General features: G+C 40.7%; 2 protein-coding genes across 4 annotated transcripts in view; both read left to right on the top strand.

The window, feature by feature from the left end:
• SLC30A5 (solute carrier family 30 member 5) overlaps positions 1-25,230 on the top strand; it is a 26,438-nt gene extending 1,208 nt beyond the window's left edge. For 2 of the 3 annotated variants that reach the window (XM_040579752.1, XM_040579754.1), the window contains exons 3-16: positions 2,998-3,064; positions 4,403-4,488; positions 6,285-6,372; positions 8,151-8,238; positions 11,933-12,009; positions 13,224-13,394; positions 14,021-14,309; positions 14,677-14,885; positions 15,963-16,120; positions 16,739-16,868; positions 18,355-18,580; positions 19,981-20,207; positions 21,920-22,048; positions 22,791-25,230. In XM_040579752.1, the coding sequence (XP_040435686.1) occupies positions 2,998-3,064; positions 4,403-4,488; positions 6,285-6,372; positions 8,151-8,238; positions 11,933-12,009; positions 13,224-13,394; positions 14,021-14,309; positions 14,677-14,885; positions 15,963-16,120; positions 16,739-16,868; positions 18,355-18,580; positions 19,981-20,207; positions 21,920-22,048; positions 22,791-22,961 (2,116 nt within the window). In that variant the 3' untranslated portion in view covers positions 22,962-25,230. Of the gene's footprint in view, positions 1-2,997; positions 3,065-4,402; positions 4,489-5,578; positions 5,705-6,284; positions 6,373-8,150; positions 8,239-11,932; positions 12,010-13,223; positions 13,395-14,020; positions 14,310-14,676; positions 14,886-15,962; positions 16,121-16,738; positions 16,869-18,354; positions 18,581-19,980; positions 20,208-21,919; positions 22,049-22,790 lie in introns of those variants that run through there. The other variant, XM_040579753.1, reaches the window with a different exon arrangement.
• On the top strand, positions 24,732-27,988 carry CCNB1 (cyclin B1). Its single transcript, XM_040578863.1, is given in 6 exon segments — positions 24,732-24,783; positions 25,945-26,039; positions 26,402-26,554; positions 26,947-27,063; positions 27,065-27,184; positions 27,614-27,988. Coding segments are annotated over 6 exon segments (708 nt in total). The 3' UTR covers positions 27,785-27,988.

The raw sequence follows: 27,988 nt of genomic DNA, 5'->3' as shown, positions 1-27,988 counted from the left end.
TCCTTGCATTGAAGCACCAACAACTGCACAGAGTACTCGAGGTGGGGCCACAGCAGTGCAGTGTAAAGTGGGACAGTCACCTCCCTGGACTGGTTGGCCCTTTTGGCTGCCAGGACACACTGATGACTCATACTCAACTTGCCATCAACCCAACCCCCAGATCTCTTTCTGTGGGGCTGCTCTCCAGCCTCTCATCCCCCAGTGTGTATGTATAACCAGGATTACCGCATCCCAAGTGGAGAATCTGGCACTTGCTCTTTTTAAAATTTCATACTGTAGTGATTGCCCAGCTCTGTAGTCTATCCATGTCTCTTCTTTAAGGCCTCTTTACCATTAGGAAGCTTCAGTGTTTCTGCTACTTCAAAACTAGTCGTATTGCGACAGTACTGATCGTGGGAAACTTGGAATTGTCCACATTTTCTTAAGAAGGGTATAGAAGACAAGCTTGCTTGCTTATAATTTGTATTCCCATAGTTCTTGGGAGCTTCAACTGCTGTTTTTCCCTGATTGAGAGCTGAAGTTTAGAAACTAACAGCAAATACACAGAAGCATCCTTTGCAGACACAATCCTGCTTCATGTTTACCTGATAATAGAATCATAGAATGGTTTGGATTGGAAGGAACCTTAAAGGTCATTGCATTCCAAGACCCTGCCATGGGCAGGGACACCTTCCATGAGACCAGGTGGCTCAAACCCACATCCAACCTGGCCTTGAACACTGCCAGGGATGGGGCATCCACAGCTCCTCTGGGCAGTCTGTTCCCAGGGTGTCTCATCACCTTCACAGTGAGGAATGTCTTCCTAATATGTAACCTAAATCCACCCTCTTGGTTTAAATGCATTCCCCCTTGTCCTGTTGCTACATGCCCTTGTCAAAAGTCCCTCTCCAGCTTTCTTGCAGGCCCACTTTAGGAACTGGACAGCTGCTATAACGTCTCCTCGGAGTCTTTGCTTCTCCAGACTGAGCAATCCCAACTCTCATCCTGTTTTCATAGGAGAGCTGCTCCAGCCCTCTGATCATCCTTGTGCCCTTCCTCTGGACTTGCTCCAACAGGTCCATGTCCTTCTTATGTTGGGGACCCCAGAGCTGGATGCAGTACTCCAGGTGGGGTCTCACCAGAGCAGAGCAGAGGGAGAGAATCGCCTCCCTTGACCTGCTGGCCATGCTTCTTTTGGTGCAGCCTAGGATACGTTTGGCTTTCTGGGTTGCAAGCACACATTATCAGGCCATGTTAAGCTTCTTGTCCACCAGTACAACCACAAGTCCTCCTCAGGGCTGCACTCAATCCATTCCCCACCTAGCCTGTATTTGTGCTTGGGATTGCCCCAACACAAGTGCAGGACCTCACACTCGGCATTGTTGAACTTCATGAGGTTCGCCTCTCAACCTGTCAAGGTCTCTCTGGATGTCATCCTTTCCCTCCAGCCTGTCAACCTCACTGCATAGCTTGATGTGATCAGCTAACCTGCTGAGGGTGCACCTGATCCCACTGCCAGTGTCACTGACAAAGATGTTAAACAGTGCCAACCCCTGAGGAGCATCACTCACCACTGGTCTTGACTTGGACATCGAGCTATTGACCACAACTCCTTGAGCACAGCCATCCAGCCACTTCCTCATCCACCTAGTCATCCATCCATCAGATCCATGTCTGCAGTTTAGAGACAGGGATGTCATGTGGGATGTGTCAAAAGCTTTGCAGAAGTCCAGGTAGATGACATCAGTCGCTCTTCCCTTGTCCGTTAAGACTGTGACCACATCATAGAAGGCCACCAGATTTGTCAGGCATGATTTGCCCTTAGTGAAGCCATGCTGGCTGTCACCAGTCACCTTCTTATTTATCATGTGCCTTAGCATATTTTCCATAGTTTCCAGGAGGATCTGCTCCATGTTAGAACAGCCACCACAGCTTATGATCATGCAGTTTGTGCAGCCACCACGCAATGGCTGATCAGCTGACTGAAGAACAGGTTGCTGAATTCAAGGAAGCTTTTTACCTATTTGATGAAGATGGTCGTGGTACCATCACAGCAGAAGAACTGGGGGTTGGGTCAAAATCCCACAGAAAATCTTCTCTCTACAACTACCTGAAAGGAGGTTGTGGGCAGGTGGGAGTAGGTGTCTTCTCCCAGGTAACAAGCAACAGGACAAGAGTAAACAGCCTCAAGTTAAGCCAGGGGAGGTTTAGGTTGGATATTAGGAAAGATTTCTTCACGGAAGGGCTCTTGATGCAATGGATGGTAGAATCACCATTTCTGGAGGTGTTCAAAAAATATGCAGATGCAGTGCTTAAGGACGGTTTAGTGATGGACTTGGCAATCCTGGGTTAATGGTTCAATTTGATGATCTCAAAGATCTTGTCCAACCTAAATCATTCTATGATCCTGTTAGGCACTGAGGTGACACTGATGTGGAAGAGCATTTCTGTAATAAACTTGGCAGAGTTGGTACATTTGGAACCTCATTTTTTCCTTTTATTTCAAATTTTTCACATTTCTGAGCTTTTCACATGCATATTCTGAAGCACCATAGTCTTTTTCCCATCATTTACTCCTGATCCCAGTTGAGGAAAATGTGTGCTGTTTCTTTCTTACCATTTCTAACAAGGCTGTGTTTAGCATTCCATATGTGAATAAGCCTTTGGGTGTATGTATCTTGCTAATAAAATGCATAGTATTATTTCTCCCCAAAACTGAGGTCAGTTATTTTGATTTTTGTAAATCACGGGTAGACTTCTCAATCAGCCGTTCTCTGGAGAACTTGCATTAAAGTTGACAAGAACTGAAGTTCACTTTTCATCACCTTTGTACTGGTATCTGACGTGTAATACAGCAGGGAAAATAAAACCAGTGACTCTGGTCAGTGTGTTTTTAAGAAAAATGCAGAGGAGGCCATTTTGTAAACTGAACTTAGTAGGAGAGACCTAGTTGTTTAGAGCAGGCTTGAATAGAAAGCTGTTTATGTACTAATAGAGAAAACTTTCTCCTTTTAACAGGTCTGCATTTTTTATGGTTTTGTTTCAAAAACCATTTTCTTCTGGAAAAGTGGTAACTAAGCGTCAGGTGAGTTGACATATGTAATAGTGATTTGATAAGCTTTGTAGATAGTTTTGACAACGTGGCTTTTGCCAAGAGTAAAAGTGGAACAAAGTTTAATCCACTTGAAGATGTGGTTGCTGTTTCCAGAAGTGTGTAACTAACTTTGTGTCTAGTGCACTGTAAAAAACAACCAGCATTTGTAGGTTTTGTTAGCTCCTTTTGACAGTGTTGTGAAAAGTTTGGTCCTTGGCTCCATACAAACATGTCCTTTGAGGATTGAATTTTCAAAAAGAGCTGAAGTCTACTTAGCTGATTTCGCCAGTTTGGAAGGTCTAATTCTGGACTGGCAAAATGTCAAAGTGCTCCAGTCCTGTCCCCCAAGCAAAAAGAGTGGTTTCTGTATGGTGTGTTGTGTTGCGTTGTGTTGAGGAGCTAGTGTAACTGCTCTTTAAACCCATCTTGAGTTCCCAGTACCCTGAGAAGTTAAGAGTAGGGCCAGGTTGGGACCTGCTATTTTGTATGAAATAAATTTTCTTCACCTGCTTTGTATTTATCTTGGTTGTATGTAACTATGCAAAAACTTGATTCATGCACGGTGTTAACAGTGCATGTGCCAAGTAGAGACAGTCTGGAGGATAGCCTGAGAAGTGTTCCAAATGTCAACTGCTTTTGTGTTTAGATACATATGGCAGAATTTTAAAGTGTGGACAGGAACAAATTGGATCTTTGATTTTTGTTCAGAAGAATCTGTCCAGTTACAGTTTCACTATTGCTAAAAATTTTTAAATTGGGGATCTTTTAGGTGTAATGTTTGTCATAGGCACTTTTTCTTGTTTAATGTGTTTCCAAAATTACTTCTCTTCAAAAACTTGCATTAGAAGTTAATAATGTATTGAATAGCTGAATTACAATCTGCTTCCTGAAGAAAGAATTTAACATGTGCATAAATACTTGTAGACCTAGGCTCTTAGTCTCTGTATCTTGAATGTTTTATCTAGCTCTGTATGTGTTTATCAGATATATGCAATAGATTACAAAATAAACAGATTCTTTGACAGGTAAATAGACTTAATTTTTTTCAGCGTTTTTGTCCAGGTTTTTTGTTAAGGAGATCTCAGATTATACTATAGAATCTAGTACTGTGGTAGAAAAGAAGTAATTAATTCTGTTTCATAATATGTCCAAAAAACCCTTTGTTGCCTGGCAAAGTAGGTAAGAAGATAATCATACTCTGAATTTTGCAGACACTGCAGAGCGTATGTTTCCTTTGTATTTCTACAGCTACTGTGCTAATAATGCTAATAATGGGGCATTTATTTTGAAACTGTGGAGAAATAATAATGAAATACCTTTCTTTTGTAGTGGATCAAAATTTTTAAGCATGCTGTTGTGGGATGTATCATTTCACTCTTGTGGTTTTTTGGCCTTACTCTTTGTGGACCACTGAGGTAATTATGTATTTACTGTAAAGAATTTTCTCTCTATTTAAGCTAATTTTTGTGATCTTTCCCTGTCTTGCTCTTTTTTATTTTGTTTTCTGTCCGTCAGCCCCTTGTCTTATTTTTTTGAATTTTTAGATGAATCTTTATGCTTTTTCCTGTGAACTCTGTTGTGCTTGGGAAAAACTACATGTAATTTTCTGCAGAACTTGTAATTGTCTTCATGCATTCTTTGACAAGATACCAGTGAAATTCTTGAGAGTGCTTAAACTGTTGATGTGAGTGATACAACAAGATCGCTGTTTTTCTGGCTATAGTTTTCATCATTTCCCTAGACTCATTAATGCAACCCCAACTGTTTATTTAAGGGTTGAAGTCCATGACTTGACAACTAGTGATGGCAGCTTGTATTCCTATGCCAGGTGACTAGACTCAATCTCTGCATTTGTTGTAGGGCACTTGTACACGTGTGCTGTGTTGGACTTGGGTAGCCTTAGGGCATATACTGGGAGTAGAATCACTTCACAAAATCACAGAATCGTTTGGGTTGGAAGGGACCTTAAAGATCATCTAGTTCCAACCCTCCTGCATGGGCAGGGACACCTTCCACTAGACCAGGTTGTTCAAAGCCACATCCAACCTGGCTTTGAACACTTCCAGGGATGGGGCATCCACAGCTTCTCTGGGCAACTGTTCCAGTGTCTCACCACTCTCACAGTGAGGAATGTCTTCCTAATATCTAATCTAAATCTACCTTATTTTAGTTTAAAACCATTACCCCTTGTCCTGTCACTGCAGGTCCTACCAAAATGTCTGTCCCCATCTTTCTTATAAGCAGCCTCCTTTAGGAACTGGACAGCTGCTATAAGGTCTCCAGGGAGCCTTCTCTTCTTCAGGCTGAACAACCCCAGTTCTCTCACCCTGTCTTGTGTGGTTTGTTAGCAGTACTAAGTAATTATAAAAGAATAACATTAGACAACAACATCAACATACAGTTGATGTATTAGAAAGCATCTTTCATTAGAGAGAGGAAGGTAAAGCCTTAAATGATGCATTTTATGAAGTTGAAATTTTATCTTCTATACACAGGAGAAGGCACACCTGAAATTAATAGGACTTTTAATACTGTAGTGCCTTTCTGGATGCTTGCAGTCTTCCCAAACAGAACCAGTAGCATGGGCCCTAACAGGCTATATTTCTATGTGGAGAACAGCAGAAGCATTTGGTGAATGTGACAGTGATTATTACTTTCATGTTCTGCTCTGAAAAGCTGTCAGTATAGCTTATTAGTCTGCCTTTGTCATCTGAAGCAGGTTAGTGTGCAAGTTAGAATTTCTTGTTTTCGGTAATTAAGAGGTTCTGAGGTTTTATAAACTATTAGACCATCAACACCTCAATAAACACAATGTAATAGAACAGCACAGGACCTCTCTTTTTTCTGGGAGCCAGAAACTTTGGGTTAGAGGAGGTATTGTAGTGGGAATAATAATTCTATCTTGAGCAAGTCATTATCTTGTGTTATAAGAAGAAAATATAAGAAAGTAATCTATAAATGAGTAATTTTAATCTGCTCCTTGAGTTAGGAAGTTCTTAGTTTGTGATATGTCTAGCTGTCCACATCTAGATCTATTACTGGTAAAGGCAAATAGATTCGCATTTATCCTTTTGAATTGTTTAAATTTGTTGAAATGACAGGATGTCTTTAACTGCTATGTCATTGAATTTTAGCTGAAATAGTGTACATCAAGCTTGTGAGATAAACTCCTTGTAAGTGGATGTAAGTGTTTTATTTCATTTTTTTATAGGACATTGTTGCTGTTTGAGCACAGTGATGTGGTTGTGCTATCACTCCTTAGTGTCTTGTTCACAAACTCAGGTGGAGGACCAGCAAAGGTATTTAAAAATGTTGGTTTATCAAATGCAAAAAATACCGAATGCTAGCAATTGAAGTACTTCTTTACCTGAAACAAAGAATGTTTTACTCCTATGTTATAGAAACTGTGGGATTTTTTAGTTTAATTAGTGGTGAAATTGTAAGATTTACTACCTGAAATAATAAAGCTGACACTGAAAGCAAAACAGTGGGTGAACCTGTTGGAGATCCATGTCAAGTACCTGAGAGGGTTTCTGTTTCTAGGTGGAAAAGAACCTTGATGATTATTTTTGCACGTCAGCATTCTTTGTAATGAGGTTTTCAGTTCAAACTGACAAAAGCACATACGAATGTGTAGTGGCACTGGCCTTCAGACACTGAAGTCTAGCAATACAGTCTCCAGATCCTTGCCTAGCCTCTTCAGTGTCTATAGGTTTTCACATACTTTGTTTTTTCTGCCAGAAAGTTCTCTAAGTACTTTAATGTCTGCATGAGCCTGTACGTGCTGAATACTTGGGCCCAGTCTGTCACTTAAGCAGAGGTCTATACCTTTTGTCTGAGTCGCATTACACAAAATTTCGCAAGGTTCTCTCCAGCTGTGTGCTGTATCAACCCTGAATGGAGTGAGCTCATCCCAGCACCTTGAAGTCTTGGCTACTTTCACTCGAAAGCAGTAATAGTTGGAGAAAGGTATCTTATGATGTCACATACCTGAGGCTAGAGTACTTGCTGTGTAAGAGGAAGTCAGGCTTTGGTATTGCCTCAGACTGGGAGCTTTTTTTAAATTTCTGTCTCATAAATGCTGCTGGAGTCCCCCAGTCACTTTTAAAAAGGCTGGCCATAAAGTGAATAGCACAGTCATCTGCTCTGACACTCTACACTAACCCCCCTCAAACTGAGATGCTTAGGGCATCCAGCATGAAGCATTTCATGTGGAACAAAAAATTTTTCTCCAGCCAACCACCCAAAGAGTAGATTTAGAGCTTCAGAGAGGCTCTTTGTCAATCTATCTTAGAGGACCAGGCTTGACAATTAAGCTGCATATCTAAGGCAGCAGAAACAAAGGAGCAACAACCCTGTCCTCTGAATATTTCAGCTTTATGAACTGTGGCAAAAAGAAGTCAGCTGACTTTCTGAAACAAGAATGTCATAGCTGTATTTGCCTTCAGAAAATGAACTGTTGTAGTATTTTTTTATCTGTAGAGCTCAGGGTTTTGCCAAGATGAATATGAAAATTGCAGTGTTACAAGTCAGGGTGGTGAAAGCTGGGATTTCATAGCTACCTCTGTCCCTTCCCCCAGAAGGACTTCAGAGCTTTGCTTTCTCAGAGCCTTTGCACAGTGCTTTAGCCTTTACTTCCCCTAAGACAAAATTCTACAGTTTGTCCACTAGATCTGCTTTATAGCTCCTTGATGCTACAAAATAGGAAGTGATCAGGCTTAAGTAGCTGTGCATTCTGGCAGGCAGAAACACCGTGAAGAAGGAAGCAATCACACCTGAAGTTCGTAAGATACAGGCATCTAGCTTGCTACGGTGGTGATTTGCTCTGAGTTCTGTGGTAAATCTGAAAACCAGAATAAATATAAAATTATATTGTTACAGTCACTTTAAAAAAAAAATGGTGGGTTTTTCATGTTTTTCTTACTGAACTGAAGTATGAACTAAAGTATGCTTGCATCGATCAAGAAAGAGAGAGGGAAGGGACTAATTTCCTGTATTTTTTATATTAATCTGTTAAAGCACATTATAAAAATATTTGGGATGTGGTTTTGTTGTTGGTTTCTTTTTCTTTTTACAGACAAGAGGTGCTGCATTTTTCATCATAGCTGTCATCTGCTTGCTACTTTTTGATAATGATGACCTCATGGCTAAAATAGCAGAACATCGTATCCTTTCTTGTTGTGTGTATGGGCAAGTGGCTGTTATTGCTGGAGCAGAGAGAATGTGACAGTGAGTGCACTGAATTATACAGGCTTGCATTTTTCTTGATAGGAATCTTAGCTTTCAAGGATATTATAGCGTAAGATTTTACCTTTACATCTAAATACTGATACTTACAGCTGAATGAATGGCATTACTTACTTTGATAACTTAGAACTCAGCTGTAGATTTTAAGTTGTAATTAAAGGCTCCTTGCCCATTTGCACGTATCAGACCACTTAGGATTGCTAGAAGCTTTTTGGATCGGCTCTCCCTGTTTTTTTAGAAATGCTAGATGTAATGGCTGTAGCGTAAGCGTGTGCAGTAAACTGTTGACAGCCTGGCTGGCAGTCCTTTCCATACATCCAGGAAGAGTCATAGAATCACAGAACACGGAATGGTTTGGGTTGGAAGGGATCTTTAAAGTTCATGTAGTTCAAGCCCCCTACAATGAGCAGGGACATCAACTAGATCACGTTGCTCAGAGCCCCATCCAACATGACCCTGAATGTTTCCAGGGATGGGGCACCTACCACCTCTCTGGACAGCCTGTTCAGGGTTTCACCAACCTATCGTAAAAGATTTCTTCCTTGTATCTAGTCTGAATCTACCCTCTTTTAGTTTAAAACCATTACGCCTTGTCCTGTCACAACAGGCCCTGCCAAGGAATCTGTCCCCATCTTTCTTATAAGCTGTGGCGAATGAAGAGACGGGACGCAGCTTGATGCAAACAAATGTCAATTTATTGTACAGAAGCACGAGTTTATATACACTTTCAGAAGCTGCGCGTTTTAAACAGATTGGTTCTTGAAGCTAAGCCTTGCATACTAGGCAATCCCCGATTGGTGGTTAGCTGCCATCAATTAACAGCAAGGTGTTACCTTACCAATTAACAGCAAGGTGTTACCTTTCCTCGGCGCCATCCGTCCCCCACTCCCCTGTGCTCTGTAGCATGTTAATTGTTGTCTAGACAAGCTCGAGCACATTCCCCTCAGCTAACTGATTGCCACTTTATGATCCTGATTTCCAGCCCGCTCCTGCAATAAGCCCTCTTTTTAAGTACTGAAAGGCCACAATAAGGTCTCTCCAAAGCCTTCTCTTGTCCAGGCTAAACAACCCCAACTCACTCAGTCTTACCTCATAGGAGAGATGTTCCATCCCTTTAATAATTTTTGTGGCCCTTCTCTGAACCTGCTCCAGCAGGTCCATGCCTTTCTTATGCTGCGGACTCCAGAGCTGGATGCAGGACTGTCATGGTTTAACCCCAGACGGTAATTAAGTACCATGTAGCTGCTTGCACACTCCCCCCTCACCCAGAGCAATGAGGAGGAGAATCAAAAAACAATGTAAAAGTCAAGGGTTGAGATAAGAACAACTTAATAATTGGGGGGGAAAAATTATGATGATGATGGTTATTATTAATAATAACAGTTATAATGAAAAGAGGGAGAAGGGGAGAGGGATAAATCTGAGGGGAGAGGGATGAAATCCAAAGGGAAGGGAGAAAAGAAAACAAATGATGCACAACACAGTTACTCACCACCTGCTGACTGATGCCCAGCCAGTCCCTGAGGAACGATTGGCAGGCCCTGGCCACCCCCTCAGTTTATACACTGAGCATGACACTGCATGTTACGGAACACTTCTTTGGCTAGTTCAGGTCAGCTGTCCTGGCTGTGTCCCCTCCAATGACTGATGACCCTCCGGCCCTCTCTCTGGCAAGGCCCGAGAAACCAAAAAGTCCTTGACTTATTATAAACATTACCTAGCAACAACCATCAGTGTGGTACCAACATTGTTCTCACACCAAATCCAAAACAGCACTGCAGCAGCTACTAAGAAAATTAACTATCCCAGCTGAAACCAGGAAAATTACTGCAGGTGGGGTCTCATGAGAGCGGAGTAGAGGGGCAGAATGACCTCCCTTGACCTGCTGGCCGTGGTTCTTTTGATGCAAGCCAGGATACAGTTGGCTTTCTGGCCTGTGAGCACACATTGTCAGCTCATGTCCAGCTTTTTATCCACCAGTACCCCCAAGTGCCTCTCCTCAGGGCTGTTCTCAATCCCTTCATCCCCCAACCTGGATTGATCCTGGGGGCTGCCCCACCCTGGTGCAGGACCTTGCACTTGTCTCTGTTGAACCTCCTGATGAACCCCTGAAGTGGGCCCACTTCTCAAGCTTATCCAGGTCTTGAATGGCATCCATCCCTCAGGCACTTCAGCCACACCACTCAGTTTAGTGTCATCTGCAGATTTGCTGAGGGTGCACTCAATTCCACTGTTTGTCATTGAGGAAGATACTAAACACTGTTGGTCCCAGTACAGACCCCTGACAGACACCAGTTGTCACTGAGCTCCATCCAGACATGGAGCGCTGACCACTACTTTCTGGCTGTGGCCATCCAGCTAGTTCCTTATCCACCAAACAGTCCATCAAATCCATCTCTCTAGTTTAGAGGGAAGGATGTTGTGGGAGACAGTGAAAGGCCTTACAAAAGTCCAGGTAGATGATGTCCATAGCTCTTCCCTGGTCCACTGAAGTAGTCACTCCATCATGGGAGGCCACTAGGTTGGTCAGGCAGGACTTGCTTTCAATGAAGCCATGCTGCCTATCTCAGATCCCTTCCCTGTCCTCCATGTGCTTCAGCATAGCTTCTAGGAGGATCTGTTCCGTGATCTTCCCAGGCACAGAGGTGAGGCTGACAGGTCAGTAGTTCTCAGGGTCCTCCTTTCTAGCCTTTTGAAAAATGAGTGCTGTATTTCCCTTTTTCCAGTTGCCAGGACTTCACCTGACTGCCATGACTTCTCAAATATCATGGGGGGTGGCTTGAAGATTGGTTTGTGCTTATGTAAATGTGGTAATCTCAGTTCAGCTGCTGTATTGAAAAGTGACGTGAAGTAGCCTGCAGTAGTTCTAACAATGGACTTTAAGCCGCAAATGGAAGCTGGCTAACATGCTGTCAGAGCCACGGAGTAAATTGGAAGTGTTGAAGTTTTCAACACATCATCCCATCATAGTGAAGTACACTGGCAAAAGGTGGTACATCTAAGGATGGGCAGTAAAAACAAACAAGGTGAAAGTAAATTTTCTCAAGGAAGGATGAAAAATGGAATTACAAGTGCAAATGGTGTATTCAGGAATAGTATCAATCAATCCAGAGTTTTCAGTGAGTAAATTCATTGTTAAAGTGTGCTTTGGTAGGCTTCCCAAAACCTGTCAGGTTTTTAGTATTTGCTACGTTGTGCTTGTCAATTACTTTTTGTTTTCTAAAGTTTAAATATTTAGAAATTGGAAAAATACAGATCATATTTTAGACACTTCACTGGTTTAGTGCTTTTAGTGAAACTTGATCTGATTTTTAATGCTGTTGAGTGTATTTTTCAATTAACTTAAATCCTGTATCATGACTGCTGTGCAGTATTTAACAGTGACAATGTTCTGTTATTTCAAAATACTTGAGGTTTTTCCCCCCAATATTTGTAACTGTTTAATTTCTGAGGAAATATTTTTATCCTTCCTAAATTTTAAGGAGATGACAAACCTTACAGTTCAGTTTGCTTACATCTGCTTTCTGTGGTCTTCTGCTATGTCTACCTGCTCTTTGGTTTTAAAAACAAAATTGTAAAATAAAACTGTTCCTTAATATTTTTTTTATTTAGCTGAAGGGCATCATGATAGTGCTCTTACCCATGTTCTGTATACAATCATTGCTTTCCTGGGTGTTGCAGATCACAAGGTAAATAATTTGTATTTTAGTAGGTTAATATTTCTCTTAAGTTTTGTAGGTAAGAATTTTACCAGCTCACACCTAATCCAAGCCTAGATGAAAACAGAAAAGTTAAACATCCCCACCCCATACGGGAACTGAACTAGCACTGTAATTTTTACATCCTGATTGAGTATGAGCAGCTTCAATACAGCAAGCCAAACCATACAATATTCAGCTTATATAGCTGATACGGATTTTGCTGTAATGTATAACCTAAAAAGTCTCATTAAAATTACCATGAAATGTTCCGTCATCAGTGTTCTGGATGTTCGTAATGCTTTGCATACATACTGTTTCTTGCTCACTTTTTTGGCCCGTGTTTTCTTGCTGCTTCTTTATCTTTCCCCAGTCTTTCCTTGTATCTGGAATCTGTATCCTTATTCTTTAGACACTTGTATCTGGAGACACAGATTCTGATACTTCTGCTCAGTAGTATAGTCACATTATAACTGGTGGCATGAGTAACAACTGAGTATCAAAATCTTACCATATGGAATTGACCTGGCTAATTGAGTTGTTTGGTTAGCTTAGTCTTGTGCCAAGTGGCTGCATTGCAGACTATGACGGAAAAAAAATACAGAGCAGCTGAGAAAGTGTCAATATCAAAATAAATTAAATGCTGGGGAGACTGGTTAACTGTGCTCAAAACAAGTGTGATATAAGGGAGATGAGGTGCTATGTGTGTATCTTGTGATTCATTTATGGAACAATTGTGAAGGGAAGAAAATACTATGAAGAACTATGATACGGTGCAATTAAAGGTAAGTGATGGAAAGGTTTTCAAAAGCTTAGAAACCCAGGTGACATGGTACTTTTGGGATTCACGTATGCTTTCAACAGTTTTTTAATAATGGAAGATAGGAAATCAAATTCTGTGTCATTTTTCTTTTTCCTCGTATGCTGTTCACTACCAGTTCACTGCTGTTGTATGTCAATTAACACTATTGAGAGTTTTAAACTTCAAGTCTTATTAGGGTGTTGTGAATAGTGCTGAGGTATAACCATGTATGCTGTGTTACTGTTTTTAAATAGAGTAGCAATTACAGGAAATAACCCTGTCCTTGGCTTTCAGTGGTAAGTTAAGGAAAGCATATTAATCTTCTTTCATGTCAGCATCACTTTGTTTGGAGTGAGATATTTGAATCCTAAGAAATGCTAATGGGATCCCTCTATGTTTCCAGGGCGGAGTATTGCTTCTTGTAGTGGCATTGTGCTGTAAGGTTGGTTTTCACATCGCTTCCCGAAAACTATCTGTAGATGTAGGTGGAGCCAAGCGTCTTCAAGCTTTGTCTCATCTTGTTTCTGTCGTTTTGTTGTGCCCATGGGTCATTGTCCTCTCTCTGACAACGGAGGTAAGATAGCAAGTACAAAAAATACATTTTTTTGTAATGCTTCTGCTTGTCAAGTACAATTTCTTTTAAATCTTTCCTCTAAAATATCTTTTAAATTCCTAAAGTTACCATCATTTTTGTAGTAAGCTCTGTTTGAAATTTTCCCTCTGTTATATTTTTATGTTTATCTGTGTTATACCTTGATTTCCTCTTTTGTGTAATAACTTTGTTTCATCTTTCTGCCTCAGGTATTATATCCTGGATTCATATAGTAACATTGCACAAGTATTAGTGACAATAAATGCAGGGCTCTTTTATCCTGAGGAGTAGATTACTGTAATTTAAAGACATGTTGGTTATGCCTGCGTGCTTAGGGAGAGCAGACCATTGCTAACATGGTGTTGCATATGGTGTTGCTTTTAAGCACATTAAAGTATTTAAAATAAGCTTCTGCAGTGCATATTAGCTATGTGCCTCTTCCCATAGCTGGAATGTTGAGTTTGTGTGATACATTGAAAGTATAAAATAATTTATGTTTTGATGGATTGCTGAAAACATTTGTAATGAAAGTGACCTAGATTTAATGCTATATATACAATCACATCTAATGGTGAACAGTCCTGTTTGAAATGTATTCTTTGTTGCAGAGCAAAGTAGAGTCTTGGTCTTCTCTCATCATGCCTTTTGTAACAGTCATCTTTTTTGTTGTGATCCTGGATTTCTACGTGGAGTCCATATGCTCTGTCAAGATGGAAGCTTCCACATGTGCTCGATACGGATCCTTTCTTATTTTCATTAGTGCACTGCTTTTTGGCAACTTTTGGACTCATCCAATAACAGACCAGCTTCGAGCTATGAACAAGCCACCACACCATGAAAGCACAGAGCACGTTCTTTCTGGAGGGGTGGTAGTGAGTGCTGTCTTCTTCATCTTATGTACGTATTCTTACTTACCTTTTAATAAATCTGTTGTCCATGTGACTGGGAAGCCAATCAGAAAATGGGTATGTGCAGAATTCTTTTGGATGGAGCTTTTATAGTTTCTTCTGAATAAAAGAGGCCTGTAACTTTGTGCTCCTTTACTGTCTGTCTACAAAAAAAAGAATGCAATACATCTTTCTGTTGTGGAAGTGATGATCTAATCTTACATAGCAATGAAACCTAATTATAAACCTCAAGATGAAGTTGACAATCACTTTGCTGCCTGCAGATTTCATGTAAGCTTTGATTGTTGATAAAACACATTATAAAATAGCTGTGAAGCTTAGAAACGGCAACTGAAACTTCAATACTTCCCTTGCAGCTGCAAATATCCTGTCCTACCCCTCCAGGAAAGGGCAGAAGGGTACCCTTATTGGCTATTCCCCTGAAGGCACTCCTCTCTATAACTTCATGGGTGATGCCTTACAGCAGAGCTCTCAGTCATTACCCCGGTTTATTAAGGAGTCACTGAAACAAATCCTTGAGGAGTATGATTCTAGGCAGATCTTCTATTTCTTGTGCCTAAATCTGGTAAGTGCGTGGTTGTTTTTTTTTTCAAACCAAATCAGAGTAGTATATACATAGTACAGTAAGAAGAGTTATTCTTTAAAGGTTTCCCATGTTCAATTGTCTTTAAAGTGGGCCTTGATAGAGTAGTTTCATTAGATGGAATGTTAAAATAGAAGATTCTTATGCTAATCTTGCAGTAGGTGGCAGATTACTTTGATTTGTTGTCACAGTGGTAGCACTGGTTCTATGTGTAACTGTTATACCAGTAAGTACTTGTATGGTCGTATGCTTAAGATTGAGGTGTCTGAATGTTACAAGCAGGTAAGCTGAAACTGGTAAGGCCTTCAAGGATGGGGACAACAAAATAGTAAGCGTGGGATTTATTAGTGACATTTTGGAGTAGGCTGGTTTTATTTCTAGCTTCTCTCTTTCTCAAATAGGAAAAGATGAGGCAGTAAGCAAGACTGATAGAACCTCATTTGCAAAGTTCTCTGTTCTTTGGCAATTAACCAAGAAAACGGGGAGAAACTTGGATAACTTTAAGGAATTCCATTGTGGAATATGAAAGACAAGAAAGAAAGTTCATAGGCAGACTATAATAGTAAATCTTACAGGGAAAATGTATGTATTAAAAATGTTTCCTTGTTTACCCTTCTCAAAACTAATTCCTAAGGTTTAAACAGTGAACTATATTGGTAAAGAAAATTTTTACAGAACAGGTGTATAGACAGCATTGCTTTTAAACGCGAGTTGTTACAGTGTTTAATGACAGAATGCTTAAAACTTTGTCTGTACAATGTTAGTTTAAAATTCTAAATGAGAACTTAAATTGACTCCTGTAGAGGGTTGTTTTCTTAGGTCTAAGGCTTTTGGGAGGGTAGGTTCAAAAATGTCTTTTCATAAACTTGGAATGTATCAAATTTTTTTTGAACAAATCACTTTTGTTCACTGTAGGAGAGAGAAAATGGTCTAGAAATACTTTGAACAATATTTTTGAAAATGGCCAAGTGTCCTGTGAAAAGAGTTTCCTGCTAGCTACCAAGGCATTAAATTACAAGTTAATCTTTGAAGCAAGATTAAAATTTTCTTTCATTTTAGGCTTTCACTTTTGTGGAACTTTTTTATGGAGTATGGACCAATAGCCTTGGTCTTATTTCTGATGGATTTCACATGCTTTTTGATTGTTCTGCATTAGTGATGGGGCTTTTTGCAGCTCTGATGACAAGGTGGAAAGCAACTCGTATATTTTCCTATGGGTATGTATATTAGGTTCTTTAAGGACTGTCTGGAAATTACTTGCTTGTTTTCAAAATGCCCTGCTATAGATATGTTTGGGATGTTTTAATGGTGCATGCTTCTTGTGGGTTTTTTGCTATGTCTCTTCTGTTCCTTTTGTGTTCATACTATTCCCCTCTTACTCCTGCGAAAAAGTGTCTGAAATGTAATTTTTGTTTATATCTACAGTTAAAACTGTATCACTATGAATATTATTTAGAAATCACCTCATTCTATATATGAATATATGTTAAAAAAAATGTTGAAATTCAGTGTTCATATGTTTCCATTCTGCTGACATAATGAAAATTTGTATGCTTAAATTGCATAGCAGTTTAGCAGTTTGAAGCCCTGAATGTACAGTATATATAAAAATACATTAATATAGCTTTAAATTTTTGGTATTAGGACAGCTGTAAACTAGCTTTCTTGGTCAGAAATAAATAACCCATGAAAAAAGCATGATTTTGTGGCATTAAAGAAACAAATCAAAGCAATCTTAATGCTGTATTAAATGCTACAGCTTTATTTATTATAACTTTGAAATTTGTTCAGAGTACCTGTTCTTCACTCTCAAAAGTACATATGTTTGCTTTCAGGTATGGACGTGTAGAAATTCTCTCTGGATTTATTAATGGCCTTTTCCTGATGGTAATTGCTTTCTTTGTCTTCATGGAATCAGTGGCCAGACTGGTGGATCCTCCAGACATAGATACCAACATGTTAACTGTAAGTTTTGTCGTTCTGTTTGAATGTTGCTTGGCAGTTAATGGTTCATTTACGTTCATCTTGAAAAAGTTAAGGAGGGAGAAGTTGCATACTCAAGAGGTCTAAAATATGCTTTGACTTTTTAACATATTCTAATTTTAAAATCCAAAATACATCTAGTTTTAAAATATGAAAGTATATAGGGGTGAGTATTATGTAATTGTAACAGCTAAATAATTTTTTTTTCTAATATGTTAAAGCTGTAATCTTTTTAGGTGGTGATCTTTCTATAGTGATAGATACTAAGGAAATAATCTGCACAAGGCTAAATTTTGTTCTGCTGTTACGTCATATGACCAATGTAAATTGCTACAGAAAAGATTTTATATTAGTCTCTGAGAAGCCTCAAAGCTCAGCCAGAATTCATAACAATATGCTGAGTTGATATTCATAACAATATAGCATGAGCAATCATGAAGCTGTGCATAGCTAATAGTAACTACACCTCTGTGTCTTTACATTCCACAGCTTCTTCAGGGGCTCCCTACTTAAAATTTCAAGTTTCCATCCCTTTGTTCCAAATGCAATAGTTCATTTTCATCAATTTAAATATTTTATATTATGGAATTCTGCAAATCCAAGCCTATTAATTTGTCACAGTTCCAGCTTCACTTGTTCACCCCGCCTGCCAATTTGTGCTCTCCTGCTCTCCAGTAAAAAGAGAAAGATTTTTATGTAGACACAATTAGAAATGTGTATTGATGGAACTGAGGCATGATTTTTTTTCTTCTTCTTAATCTTCAATGTTTGCTCCATTTTCACTATGGATTTTGTTTCTTGGGGGTGGGAGGGGTTAACCCCTCTACATGAGCACAGACTATGTAGCCAAGGAAAGGTGTCATAACCCCTAAGAAGGAATTGCTTAACTCCTTTATTATCTGAAATTACTCTTTAATTCTACTAGCTTTGCTGGTTTTTCAAAAGAGTAGAAGAATAGGCAGACCAATAAAAAGCACAGCTCAACCAGTAAAGCACTAGCTGCTGTCTTCAGTTAACTACAGTATTAGTGAAGTGCGTGTGTCTTAGATACAATATACAATTTTAATTTTGCCAATGAAAGCAAAGCAAAGGTTGTATTCAAAACACTTTATGTGTTTTTGGAAGTAAATAAAATCAATCACCCCTTCTTAAAACTCATTTTGCTATCTTGTCCTGATTAGTGGATACTAGGTTTTGCATTTTGGTGCTCGTTATTCGGTGTTTTTTGGGGGAAGATTGGTGAGAATTGGCTTTTTTTGAGACAGGAAGAAAATTCCTTTGAAATCAGCTTGTATACTGAAAGGAGCATGATGAGGAATTCACATTAGAATAATCCTTCTGTTGATGTTAATGTTTTCACTGTTCTCCTTGATTGGGTGCACACTGTTTCTGTTTACCGTGTTCTAGAAAATAAACTTCAACATCTGGGAGGATGTAGTGAAGTTAAAAACTTTTTTCCCTCTCACAGCCAGTCTCTGTTGGAGGGCTGATTGTAAACCTTGTTGGTATCTGTGCCTTCAGCCATGCGCACTCCCATGGGGCTTCTCGGGGAGGTTGTCACTTACATGATCACAGCCATTCCCACCATGGGCACAGCCACAGCCACGGGCACGTCCATTCCCACAGTGACCATGGGCACAGCCATGGACATTCCCACGCGTCTTCTGCAGGAGGCATGAATACCAACATGAGAGGCAAGTAGAGATGGTTGAATTGTAAATGATACATGTGATTTCTGGCAGACTTTGAAGATTTTCAGAATCAGACCCAGTACTATGCATCATTCTTGAAGTCTCTTTCCAGAAGTGATCTGGCAGCCATTTGATATGATGTACATTAATTTCTCAAACTGTTTCTTCATTAATGAGTTTAACTTGAAGAAACATTACCTGAAGTGGTTCTTTGCATGGCTTTCTTAGATGTAGATTATACCTAAGGAGCAATAGAAAGCATTAATAAACAGTCTTCACTAGCATTTATAATCAGGCATTGTAACCCTTATTGAATAAGCTGAAAGTCCCTGTTTCTAAGTCCTATCTGTAAATGAAAGTACAAGGTCTCTTATCTATATAGTAGCACACTTCTAGGTATTGTGTGACAGCTGCTTATAAAAACAACTGGGGGAGGGGGTAAGAAGCCGAAAAACAAATTCAAACCAGTCATCTAGAATATGTTTCTATCTGTGATTCAGAAGACAAGGTGATAAAGAAGAAACTTTCTTTTACAAGTGTAAAATCAGAAGCTAACCGAGAAGGGCAATATATAAAAAAATTCAGCTTAGCTACTGCTTAGAATTTTTTTCCTAGTAGTTACAAAGTAGTTATTTAACAACTGCCTGGCTTATGAAAAAAAAAATCTACAAAAGAACGATTTTTTTATGTAAGCCTGTCAGAACATAAACATTTTAGCAAATAGTCTCATATTTCATTGGTTATGTTCTAATTCAGCAGTCTGGCATTTTTGTGAAATCTGCCTATACTCTTAGCTATGTATTCTTTCAAATCCTGACGCTTGACTAGCACTAATCTTGCAAATGGTTAGCGATTATTTTTCTGTGCCCATTCAATGTACATTAAGAATGCTACCCACCATTAAAGCAGTATAAAGTATAAAATGCCTAGCAGTAGCAGATAGACAATCTTCTTGTGAAATGGGAGCAGAGCTGGCATACAAAAACCAAATGCTACATTAATATCTGTCCGCATTAGCAGGCCAGTGCATTTACACTGATCATTTTATCCTCTGTTAAGGATCAGTCAGTCCCTCTATACAGTTTAAATGATTATGCTATACAGTACAAATCCTACTAACAATTTAAAGACTATTCACGTTTGGTTTAATCTGCAAATGCCTGCCTAGATCATTGCACTGTAGAGTAAAAATGTTTTATTTCATTGATCTGTAATTAAAAATTAGAAAAGCTAAATGTTTTATTTAATTTTGCGCAGGTCAGACAAAAAAAATAGTTGCCTTTGTTTAGCTTGAAGGGTATTTACTAAATTTAATAAAGCTTAGTGTGTTTCTGCTGTTGAACATACACATACATTTTAAACAGAAGTTTTCAGCTTAATCACTCCATTGATTTTGTTTCCAGGTGTGTTTCTGCATGTGTTAGCAGACACTCTCGGCAGTGTTGGTGTTATCGTATCCACGATATTCATTCAGCAATTTGGATGGCTCATAGCTGATCCACTCTGCTCTCTTTTTATTGCTACATTGATTTTTCTTAGTGTTATCCCACTATTGAAAGATGCCTGTCAAGTGCTTTTGTTGAGGATACCTCCAGAACAGGAGAAAGATCTGCATGCTGCTTTAGAAAAGGTCAGAACTACAATTCTAAATGTTTTCATATACAAACATACAAAGCTATAACTGTTCTTAATAATGACTAAACTCAAGTAGGTAAGTCTGACAGCTTCCATTGTCTTAGACCACTTCATGTCTCAAGTTTTTGTAAATGTATTTTGCAGAGACGTTACAGGATTAGGAGTTCTACTGATTAAAGTCGTTTTGAAAACAACTTTGTTGTACTGTTCTTTGCTTTTATGGGTAGTTCATGATTTCAGATATGCGTGGTAACAGCATGGGAAGTACTAAGAAAGTTACATAGCAATTCCCCAAAGCTGTGGCCTCGTTAAACTTGATGTGCACGGTTCAGGCTACAGGATTGTATCTTGAGACTGTAAAATTGCAGGTTTTCTTATTTCTCCATATCATAAAGGGCACGATGGTTCACAGCAGGTGAGATGTTTGTTCTAATTACTTTTTCATTCTAGTCCATTCTCTTCCTGTCTGCTGCAGTGTGGTATGTACATTGAGGCTGTACTTAGTCTTCACTGTTGGCTTACTTGGAGTTCCTGCCCAAATCTGTAGTGCAGGCCTCAGTGTGGAGAACTCCTCTCTGTCAAAGAACTAGTAACATGTTCTCTGAGGATGCCATCAACTAGAGGCAGCAAGGAAGACTATCCTGATGGTGTCCTGTCAGTAGAGAGGGAGATGTGTTCTCGTCTGCATGAGAAAGAATAACATCACAGTAAAACAATGTGCTTGCTGTAGGTTGACCCCAGCCAGCAGCCAAGCATCCATACACCCAGGTGCTTGCTTCCCCCTTTACAACCACGACTGCCAGTGGGACAGGGAAGAGAAAAGGAAGAACAAAACCAAGAAAAATCTGGGGGCAATATAAAGGCAGTTTAACAGGTGAAGGAAAGAGGAAAAACCCAAACAAACAAGCAATGCAATGGAAATCATTCACTGCCTTCCACGCAGACCAATACCCAGACAAGTCCCTAGAGCCACCCTGGAAGCCCAAATTTCCCCCCCTCCCCCACTTTTACTGCTGAGCATGGTGTCACATGGCTCGCAATATCGCTCTGGCCAGCTTGGGTCGCCTGTCCCAGCTGTTTCCCCTCCCCACTTCTTGCCCACCCCAGCCCACTCACCGGGGCAGGTGCAGAGTGGAGTGCACAAAGAGAAAGCCTTGATGGTGCCCAAGCACTGTTCAGCAATGGCCAACACACTGGTGTGTTGTCAGAACTGGTTTAGGCACCAATTCAAAACACAGCACCATACGGGCTGTTGTGAAGAAAGTTCAATCCATCCCAGCCAGATCCAGTGCAAAGATCAGTTTTAAAAAAAAAAGATAAAGTCCAGCTATGATAACTAAACAGCTGCTAATCCTGAATAGTACAGCAACAGATGACCCAGAAATAGTTAAATGCCCAGCCAGCTTTTTGGTTGTCCTGACTGTTGGTGTTACTCTGATTTGTACACTGAATCAGTTTTTTCACATCCTATTTAGCATGGCATTCTGCTGGTTTTTTTCATTTAGCTTGACTTTTAGCTTCTTGTCTTTGACAGTAGTAGCAAGGTGACCTTTCAATACTACGTATTTCTGAATACAGGTCAGCTGGAAAGTTGCTTTGCTATACAGCTTTGTTTCACTGGGAAATATTTGCCACCATTATCCATATACATACACAAGTTTAAAATGTGTTCTTAAAGTAACTGTTGCTAATGTAATTTCTTTACAGATTCAGAAAATAGAGGGGGTCATATCCTACAGAGATCCTCATTTTTGGTGTCACTCTGCAAGTGTTGTGGCAGGTACCATACATGTGCAAGTGGTATCTGATGTGATGGAACAGAGAATTGTACAGCAGGTAAGATGCAAGGTTTTTAAACCCTCATCACAGAATAGTCCTAACCCATGGGATTCCCCCAGGTGGGTCCTTTAAGAGGCCAAAATTCTAAACCCCACTATGTCATGCTCACTGCAGCCAAGCCTGTCTGCAGCCTCCACAATTAATGTTTTAATTTCTTATTCTTTAGCCCTTTGTCAGTCACAGGCTGACTCTGAAGCTGCTGTTCATGATTTTTTTTTTTTCTAACTATTAGTTAAGGTCTCAGAGCTGATCTTTAATGCTTTACATTCCCTTGCCTGCTAGCTTGGAACTCTAAAACACCTGCAAAACCAAAACAACAAAAAAAGCATGGGATTTTTTTTTCTCACTCTTGCAAGCGTCGCTACATCTGGTCTGAGAAGACGAGGACGTTGCTTTCATGCTGCAAAACAGTGGGGATATCTGGATGCTAATTGTGGGTTTATAACTGACTTACTAGTATGTGTCTGCCTGGGTTTTTTGTTTTCTTTAAAACAAAATTTTTCCCTTTTTTAAAAGATAACTTCTTCCTAAGTTGCAAAGGCTTGCAGAACAAAAAGTTCTACGGCTTACAGAAGTTGCAAAGCCGTACTCTCTGAAGCTAGTCTTTGCTTTCCAGAAAACTGAATTCTTTATGATGATATTTTTGTCAATCTGAAGTATTTCAGAGCCAGGATACTGCAAGTTACTGGGAGATGCATATAAAGTGTAACACTAATGTTAACCATACTGTTCTGTGCAGGTTACAGCAATTCTCAAAGATGCTGGTGTAAACAACCTAACTGTCCAGGTGGAGAAGGAAGCTTATTTTCAGCACATGTCAGGACTCAGTACAGGATTTCAGGATGTCCTTGCAATGGCTCAGCAACTAGAATCCATGAAATACTACAAAGATGGTACTTACATCATGTGATACAAAGTTGTGCTTGCCAAAGAAGGTGTAAATTGTGAAGCTGTAGGATTCCATATTTGTATTTTTGTCAGGAAATCTTGCATGTTTTTATGCATGTACATGAAATTACATGTACAGAAACAAATGTACTATATATTTGAAATTTTTAAGCATACTATCTTTATTAAAATTGGATCAGGATGTTTTTATATAGGAAATAAGATGGACTAATTTGATGTACATGTGAAAATAACTGAAATCTTAAGTACTGTGCTTGGTGTTTATTAAACAGAAGTCTTGCAACTTGTGGATGAGCACAGCTATATTCCATACTTTAAGTATGGAACATCATCATTATAATGTCATGTTAGCAGAGTGGGAATGGAAATAATTTATATTGAAATGCAAATATAATCAACTGAAAATTATTTTTCTTTCAAACATAGCTCGAAGACTCATTGAATGAAAAAAAGGTACACCTTTATTATGGGGAGTAAAAACCAACATGAAGTCATGGGTTTTGCACACTGTTATATAATAGAAATATACAGTTTTTATATTATGTCTAAGCGTACAAATCTGATTTCTAAACTTAATGCATCAGAGCAAATAGATGTTAGCATTTTAAATTTATATCAAATTATTTTTTTAAGGAGAGAAATCCACAGTTTAACAGAAATTGGGAGGGGAAAATATTTCAGATGCTTTTCTGTTTCCTGGGAATACTCAGGATCAAAAAAACACTCTGTAAGATAATTTTTTTGTACTTTTTGTATTATTAACTGTAAATGCAATAGTTTGAAGCTTAATTAATCAGCATCATAGCACTTAGCTAAACTTCACCTATTCAAGATACATTACTCTGTCATTTACTTGACTTTTTTCATAATACCCTAACACAGCTGCAGCGTACTGTAGCCAGCTATACCTTTGTGTATTCCCCAAGGAAGCAGTCCTGGTTTAGAACGCTGAACTGTGACAGTAGTCTGGGACTTGCCAAGTTGCTGAAACAAACTGTGAACTGACACTTTTTGACTGGAAAGAGGAAGAGTGTGTTTAAGAAAGAATTGCGCATGTTGGGGTCTTAATACTGCAAAGAAAACAAATCTCAGTCTTCAGTGAAAACCTGTTAACAGGGTAATAACTCTTCAGAAGTGTTTATCCTTACACCTGTTTACAGTCTCCCTGTGCCCCCTTTTCTTTTTGTCTGAAGCACTTAAATTTTATTTCCCTTGGAATTCAGCAAATCAGTTCTTAGTTAGCAAGAGTGAGTACGTTTCTCGTAATAAAAGTCACATTGCTTTTACATTGATGATGGCACAAATCACAGTCCCTCATTTCTTGAGATAGCACTGCAGAACCAGTAGAATTCTCAAAGCTTGATCCTGTTTTCTTCTGATTTGTGGCACTTTGGTGGTTTTCTCACCTTGCCTTCTCCAGAAGGCTCAGGTCACTGAATAACAGTGCTCCAATTAGACACAGCCTATAAGCAGGGTGATCTTACGGTTTTGGAAACCGTTCTCGGACAAAAAGCTTCAGTTAATATTTACATGCACCACTTGTGTTTGAGGTGGTAGTACTGGAGCTGACAGCATTTCACCAAACCAAGCATTAGCCCCCCATAATAGGTAGGTAGGTGAAAAGGGGGGGAATTCTTTCCTTTTCAAATAAAGTTAGCTTAACATCATTGAAAAACCTTCATGCTTGCCACAACTTTTCTCTGAGCAAATGCCAATTTATTACTTCAGCTGGTGGCAACAGGACCCAAAACAAATTAAGGTGGCTGGGACCATGTTAGATGATCGCAGCAGTGACGATCAGCCCGTACCTGGATACTTCACAGGCAAGTGTAAACCTGCATCTTAACATGCATTCAGCAGCTCTCTGTGTTACCCAACACACGTGAAAGGTGTTTTTTTCCTGGCTACCGAGACAGGAAGACAACAGCAATAAACATCTACCTTTAATTTGTTTAACAAGAGCCAGTATCTGGACGTGATCCCCCAAAGAAGAGTTTGGGCTTCCCCCCTGCAAGGTCTATTGGAACCCTGCTGTAAGGGCAGGTTTCAAATCGCAGGTGTAGGCCAATTGATTTATATTTTAATAAAATACTCTGGCAGGGGGTTAGTGTAGTCACTCCATTGTAGACAGACAGTTGCAACAAAACACTTTCAGAAACATTGAAAATTAACTGCATCGTTCATTTTAATGAATGATGAACTGTATCATACATCCAGCAGCAAGCAATGTATGTATATAATGAGGAAAAAATAAATGTGTTTTTCAGTAACGTTTTACGTAGTGCATCTTGACTTTTCTGGTCAAAAAATCAGTTGGGATGTGAAGGGGAAAGTACATTAAGAAAAAGCCTGTATGAAACGCCTCTGGGCCCAGCTCCAGCGGGTTGCGCAGGAGCTGGTCAGAGGGGGCAGCTTGACAATGGGCTGCAGGAACGGCCGCGCTGGGCGCTGCCCCCCCGCGGTGCCGGCCGCTCGCCGCCCAACGTGCCTTCGCCGCGCTGCTGCCGGCGCGTCCGCACGGCCCCGGTCGCCACCGGGGGGGGTGGGTCAGTGCTTCGTGCCTGTGCTGCCCCCGGGGCTCCCCGCAGCTGCCGGGACGCCGTGGGGCGGGGGGCTGCCCTCGCACAGGCCCCGCGCCGCCGGCACAGGGACTGAGCACGGGGTCGCTCCGCACGGCTGGGGACGCGCGGCGTCTCCTCCACCGGGGTTTGCGGGAGACAGCGCTGCGCGGGGGGGAAGGGCCCCGCAGGCGCAAGACCCCGCAGCGGGCTCAGCGGCGCGCACGGCTGGGCGCGCCCCCCCGCCGGTTCCCCCACCCCGGCTGTTCCGCCCCCTGCCGGTTCCCCGGCCCGGCCCGGCGCAGCCGTGCCCCGCCCCCTCACCGAGCTCCAGGGGCGGGGCCGGGCCGTCGGCAGCCAATGGGGAGGCGGAGGCGGAGGCGCGGCGAACGGGTTTAAATCAGTTTGATGTCTCGCTTGATGTAGATGTGGCAGATGACACTGAGCCATACTTCTGCAGCAGCTATGTGAAGGACATCTGCATGTATCTAAGACACCTTGGGGCTGGTTAGTAGGAGCAGGTTAGAACTGCAAAGGGCGTCTTGCTGACACAGTGGACCTGATGTCATAGGTGTGGCTTGGATCTGGTATTCACTTTCACCAGTGGGTTTTCCTGAGGCACTAATAAGTGATCCCTCAAATTAAAATGCAAGATTAAACTGAACTGCTAACAAACGTGCTGGTTGTTAGACCAGTCATCTAGCAGTACTAGTGCCATGCCTTCTCTAGCCCATCTCTAGTAAACAAAGAAACCTTGTGGCCTACACCTTTGGGCTGTGCCTGCACTGAACTCCTTGATAGGCCTTAAGATGCAAGCAAGGCTAAGCATTGCAAATGGTTCAGCTAAGTGACTAGATCTATTAACGCTATTCCTTCCACACAGGTATCCATCAGTCCCAATTACCTGACTGGTCAAGGAATCAGTTGGAACATGCGTGCCATACTAGTAGACTGGCTTGTGCAAGTACAGCTAAAATTGAAGCTCCAGCAGGAGACCTCGTACATGGCAGCTGGTATCACTGACTGCTTCCTGCAGGTGAGCGTCTCTTGCCAGTGTCAGGCAACGCTTTTCCCTAAACTAAAGCCCAGCAAGCACTGGTCAGCAACACTGTACTTGGACAGACATGGTACCCATAACAAAATACAGCTGACCAACAAAGTACATTTGGTGTTGAATTGTATGCACCACATACCCTTCTCAGCTATGGGTAGTGACTTGATACATAAAAACTGCTCACTGCTCTCCCTAATGTATTCTCAAAGCCTTCTAATACCCCTGCAGATGCCAACAGAGGCAACAGATGTGTAATTATTTTGAATATGCCAGTATGAGCATCTTGCCGTAGAATAAACCTTACATTGACTACCTTGAAAAGCTGTGTTCTGATCCAAGTCATTCAGGTAAATCTCTCCTGCTTCTTACTACAGGACAATATCGTTTCCACAAAGATATTGCAGCTGGTTGGTGTCACAGCTCTGTTCATTGCCAGCAAATACAAAGAGTTGTTCCCCCCACACATTGGAGATTTTGCATATGTAACTGATTAACAGTTACACAAAGATCCAAATCTGTCAGATGGAGATGACAATCCTGCAAGCCCTGGACTTTGGTCTGGGTCACTCTCTCCCTCCACACTTCCTAAGGAGGGCTTCAAAGATTGCAGAGGTAGTGCTAAGAACCAGCTTTACTGTAAGCAGTATTTGGAAAATACAATACTCTATTGTGACAGCTCATTAAAATGGCTCAAAGCTTTTGAGCACTGCAGCAGTTTAGCAACTGAGCCTGGTTGAGACCTGTCTCCCATGTAGAAATAGGCCTTGTTGCTCTGTTTTCAGTCACATGAGCCCAATCCACCCAAATCTAGAGTTAAAATGTCTGCCTGGTACTGCAGGTAACTGCTAGACTGCCATTGAAAACAGTGGTCCTAGATGATGAGCAGCGTAAATACAGCTCAGAACTGCTGTGTGATTAAGCCACTTTAATTTTAAGTCTATAGCTCTAAACATATTCATTTGGGAAGTATTCCTGCCGAAAAGGCTTGACAGGATGTTCTTGCCTTTGAGATAACCAATACTCAATTCTTACTTAATGCAGGTGAACTTGGAACAACATATTCTGGCCAAGTACCTGATGGAGCTCTCCATTGTGGACTATGAAATGGTTAGTTTCCCTCAATCTGAGGCTGCCATAGCCGCTTACTGTTTAGCTCAGAAATCCTTCAGTGGATGCCAGTGGGTAAGTCATGCTTGTGAGACCACCTTCTAGTTTAGGACTTGGTGCAGCTGTGCACCAGCTAAGAAGGCCACTCTAGGCCAAGTCCATGCCTCCTGCTTCCTTCGTGGTATCTCAGCATGTTTTTGTCTCCCCATGGCCCTTTGCAAGGGGGCAGCAGTAGGGCAGTAACTGTTAACCCTCCCCTGTGGGACGGGAGACCACAACTGCCCAGGCCCAACAGAAGACAAAGAACCC

This window comes from Falco naumanni, chromosome Z (genome assembly GCF_017639655.2).
Source record: "Falco naumanni isolate bFalNau1 chromosome Z, bFalNau1.pat, whole genome shotgun sequence".
In the NCBI taxonomy this organism is placed as follows: Eukaryota; Metazoa; Chordata; class Aves; order Falconiformes; family Falconidae; genus Falco; species Falco naumanni.
The sequence above is the reverse complement of the archived record's forward strand: the minus strand, read 5'-3'. Positions and strand labels throughout refer to the sequence as shown.